Source organism: Arachis duranensis, chromosome 9 (assembly GCF_000817695.3).
Source record: "Arachis duranensis cultivar V14167 chromosome 9, aradu.V14167.gnm2.J7QH, whole genome shotgun sequence".
Taxonomy (NCBI): domain Eukaryota; kingdom Viridiplantae; phylum Streptophyta; class Magnoliopsida; order Fabales; family Fabaceae; genus Arachis; species Arachis duranensis.
The window spans coordinates 35189795-35194054 of record NC_029780.3 but is presented as its reverse complement, the minus strand read 5'-3'; the positions used below and the strand labels follow the sequence as shown (position 1 = coordinate 35194054).

The window sequence follows — 4260 nt, the reverse complement described above, 5'->3', positions numbered from 1 at the left end:
AATATTTGCTAATTAAAAAAAAAAAAGAAAACTAGCAAGAGAGTTGTTTCTGAGCCCAATCCAAGAAGGTCCGGCCCAAAAGGAAGGTCCAATGACCCTTTTGCCCCCCACCCATTGGATTAAGCTAAAATCTGAAAAGTCGGTCATAGCTGTCAGAAAAATATATTATAAAAGATATTTATAAAAACGAAAGCTCATCACCATTTTTTCTTTATTAGAAAAAAAAAAGCCGAAAAAGAGAGTTGCTTGAAATAAATTAGGCGCAAGAGTGGCAGTATTAAGCAGTGAAGAAAGCACTTGAGAAAAATTGAACACGCTCACTTGGGTTCACTCTCTTTCTCTCTCTCTCTCTCTTGCTGTCTTGTTTTTTGTTATATATAAAACCAGAAACAAGAAAGTGTGAAGCCAGCTAATAGTTATTCGTAGTTGATGAGCGGGTGTACTATTAAGTGTGCCTCAAAGTACGGATAATTATTTTGTGTTCAACGGAAACAAACATTTGTTGTGTTATTTTCAGTGTTGCTTGTTGCTGCTGCAAGCCAAACAAAAGAAAGAAGAGATAAGAGTGTTTGGTTGTGTGTGTGTGTCCCCTTTTGAGTACCAACAATAATCTCTCTCTAAAAAAAGAAGATATCTTTATATGTAACAACTTCTACTACTTCACTTCACCCTTGTATCACTTTGAGACTCTACTCTTCAAGGATGAGTAAACAAGACATGATGAGAATTCAGGTGAACATCTTAACTGAATTTGTAAACAGAAGTCTTCCCTTTTGATAATTTGTTAACTGATTTATTTTTTGGTGTACATGTAGAATTGTATTCTGAAGGTGAATATCCACTGTGATGGGTGTGAGCAGAAAGTAAAGAAACTGCTTCAGAAAATAGACGGTACATTCTTGTTTCTGTTTTGCTTTTGCTTTTTCAAGTTGTTAGTATAACTAATTAGTTGTTGGTGGTGGCAGGTGTGTATTCAGTGAATATAGATGCTGAGCAAGGGAAGGTTGTGGTGTCAGGCCATATAGATCCAGCAAAGCTCATAAAGAAGCTCAAGAGAGGAGGCAAACATGCTGAACTATGGAGCCAGAAAGGAGGAGGAGGAGGCGGAGGAGGAGGAGGAGGAGGCGGCATCATGTTCAACCAGAACTTCCCCATTAACCCACAACAGTTCAAGAACTTGCAAATTGATCCCTCCAAGATGATGGCCGCAGCATCAGCAGGAGGAGGAGGAGGAGGAGGAAAGAACAATAAGGGGCAAAATGGTCATAAAGGAGGAGGAGGTGGTGGTGGTGGTGGTGGTGGTGGTGGTGGTGGTCAAATAGCAAACTTTCAAAACATGAAGGGGACAAAAGATCTCAAGGGACAGGGGAAGGATCAGAAATCTGTCAAGTTTAACTTATCCGATAATGAGGATTATGATGAAAGTGATGATGGTCTTGATGATTTTGATGATGAGTTCGATGATGAGGATTTTGATGATGACGAATATGATGATGAGGACGAGGAAGAAGAATATGGCCATGGACATGGTGGACATGGGCATGGTAATCCCATGATGAATAACAAGATGATGCCCATGATGATGGCCAATGCCCGTGGGCCACATGGGCCTGCTGGCATGATGATGAATGGGCCTGCCATGAACAGCCATAAAGGCAATGCCTTTGGTGGCGGTGGTGGTGGGGGAGCCAAGAAAGCTGCTGATGTCATGGATCTCCCTATGCAAATGAAGGGCAAAGATGGAAATGGGGGAAAGAAAGGTGGTGGTGGAGATGGTGGTAAAAACAACAAAGGAGGAAAGAATAACAAGGGGGGTGGCGGTGGTGGTGGTGGTGGTGGTGGAGATAACAAGAAAAAGGGTGGCAAATCAAAAAGTGGTGGTGGTGGCGGTGGCTTCCTTGTTAAGTTATTAGGTCTTGGAGGAAAGAAAAGCAAGAAAGGGGCAACCGACAAAACAAACAAGAACAACAAAAGCAATGGGAATGGTGGGAACAAGGGCAAAGATGGAAAGAAAAATGGGGGTGGGAAATTGGACAAAGTTGACTTCGATTTTGATGATTTTGATATTCTCCCTCCTAGTAGTGGCAAAAGTGGAAAGGGTGGGAGTGGTGGTGGCAAGGGGGGTAATAATAATGGTCATCATCATGGCGGTAGTGGTAATAATGGCAACATGGGCCAAATGGGTCAGAAAGGCCCAATGGGACAAATGGGCCAGATGGGGAATATTCCGGCAGTGCAAGGGTTGCCGGCGGCCGCAATGAATGGTGGTGGCTACTATCAAGGGATGCAAATGCAACAACCAAATCCATATAACATGCAACAACAACAATATATGGCCATGATGATTAACCAACATCAACAACAGCAGCAACATCAACATCAACAAGCAAACATGAATATGTATCCACCACAACACATGATGTATGGTGGTGGTGGCATGAGGCCGTACATGATGCCACCGCCACCCATGCCGTTACATCCCATGGCTGATCCCATGACACATGTTTTCAGTGATGAGAACACCGAGAGCTGCACCATCATGTAGTAGGTAGTAGTACTGTATAAAGTTTTAGTACTAGTTGGCTTAGTTTGTTTTTTTTTTTTTTTTCTCAAGGGTTATTATTGTCATCTTGCCTAGTGGTTCCATTAAATTTTGTTGTAGACTCTGGAAGTAGTGGTAAAATATTAGAGGGGGAGGGGGAAGGAGAAAAAGAAAAAAGTGTAAGATTTTTAGGATAATTTGATATATCATATGTTTTTTGTTTGCATTTTAATTTTGGTACCGTGTCCTACGTGAAAACAAACTTATATGTTGTAGAGTGGGACATGGTTTGGTTGCTGCCACTGCAAGGCAACGACAGAAAAACTCACATGGCCTTTGCTGAAAATTAAATTGGAGCCATGTGCCTTGTAAAATCCAAATTGCTCTTTAGGGTTCCTTATGTGGGCTATTGCTAATTAGCCACCTTGCTAAATATATGCTTTTCACACGGGCAAGTTGATCACAACGCTGAAATTTGTTGAATTATGTAATAAAACTTTGGTTCATGTTTCAAGGCTGTCATGTAGGGAATGCTCAGGTTTAGCTTACAAGTACCATTGGCGGTAGTTAACTAGAGTATTTATGGATTTTTTTAAATAAATTAATTAATTTTTATGTTTATATTTATGTGTATTTTTCAAACTGTTTATTCCTTAACATTTTCATAAAAAACATAATAAATTTTAATTATATAGTACAAAAATTTTTGCAACACATAAAATTTTCTTAAAAGAGTTCAACTTAATATACGTCTTATCTAAACTAAACACATAATTATATTTTAATAAACATGCATCTAAACTTTGTGTTTTTTTGTTTTTTATTTTTTTCTTTCAAAATTTTTATGTTTATCATAAAAAAATTCATATTTATTGCCAAAAAAAAACATAATAACGTAAGTTTTTTTTTTGTATTTTGCTTTTATCTACAAATTTTTATATAAACAAGTTATCTAAATAAATATTTGGGATTTATATTTATGCAAATCCAACAATTTCAAATACCACAAAACTTTTATCCGTTTTACCATAATAAGTTGCTTTTATTGCTTCTTGCAATACTTTTATTATTTCTACAGTATCCGTTTTAATCAACGGAAAGATCTTCACACATATGACACGGTAATTAAGTTATCGGTAATCACTCAAAATTGATGTAGTTAAGCAAGTGTACAGAATATTATACCTTTTAACCTTTTAAACATCCTTTTGTATGCAAAGTGAGATACAAATTATATTTGTTGAATTTTTTGTATTTTTTATAGTACTTAAGATGATCTGACTCTAATATCTTATACTCAATATTTTGATAAATACTATAATCATTTACACTCAATACAACTTTTTCTTTATTCCTTAATACAGCTTCATCATTTTTTTCATGAAGCATACATAGAATGTCTTTTTTATCTTTTCTTTTCATCTCTTTTCTATAATTTTAAAAAGCTGAATTTAATTATGTGAGAAATCAAATAAAAGCCATAAGCCAAAAAAGATAAGCCAGACAAATTTGAGAAAAGTCTTAATATTCATTGTATTGTAATAGTATTTTAGTTGCTTGAACTATGATTAGTTATTTTATTTTAAGTTGGGTTAGTACTTAAAAATTGTAAGGTTGTGAGAACCAACTGATCAATGAACCGGTAAAATAACTGATTTACTGATTCAATGGTTCGATCGGAGTTCAACCAGAGTTTAACCGGTTTAATTAAACATTCA

At 36.6% G+C, this 4260-nt stretch overlaps 1 protein-coding gene across 1 annotated transcript; it reads left to right on the top strand.

The window, feature by feature from the left end:
* Positions 1 to 230: 230 nt before the first annotated feature.
* On the top strand, positions 231 to 3008 carry LOC107465422 (heavy metal-associated isoprenylated plant protein 34). The gene is made up of 3 exons (XM_016084401.3): positions 231 to 732; positions 816 to 891; positions 966 to 3008. The coding sequence occupies exons 1-3, from the start codon at positions 703 to 705 to the stop codon at positions 2543 to 2545; spliced, it is 1686 nt and encodes a 561-aa protein (XP_015939887.1). The 5' UTR covers positions 231 to 702; the 3' UTR covers positions 2546 to 3008.
* Positions 3009 to 4260: the final 1252 nt, after the last annotated feature.

What these genes read in the sequence shown, in the direction of transcription:
- LOC107465422 (XM_016084401.3), top strand. Translation starts at nt 703, where the DNA reads ATGAGTAAACAAGACATGATGAGAATTCAG. An exon ending in AAGACATGATGAGAATTCAG is followed by an intron (nt 733 to 815) that starts GTGAACATCTTA and finishes GTGTACATGTAG; the next exon opens with AATTGTATTCTGAAGGTGAA. An exon ending in ACTGCTTCAGAAAATAGACG is followed by an intron (nt 892 to 965) that starts GTACATTCTTGT and finishes TGGTGGTGGCAG; the next exon opens with GTGTGTATTCAGTGAATATA.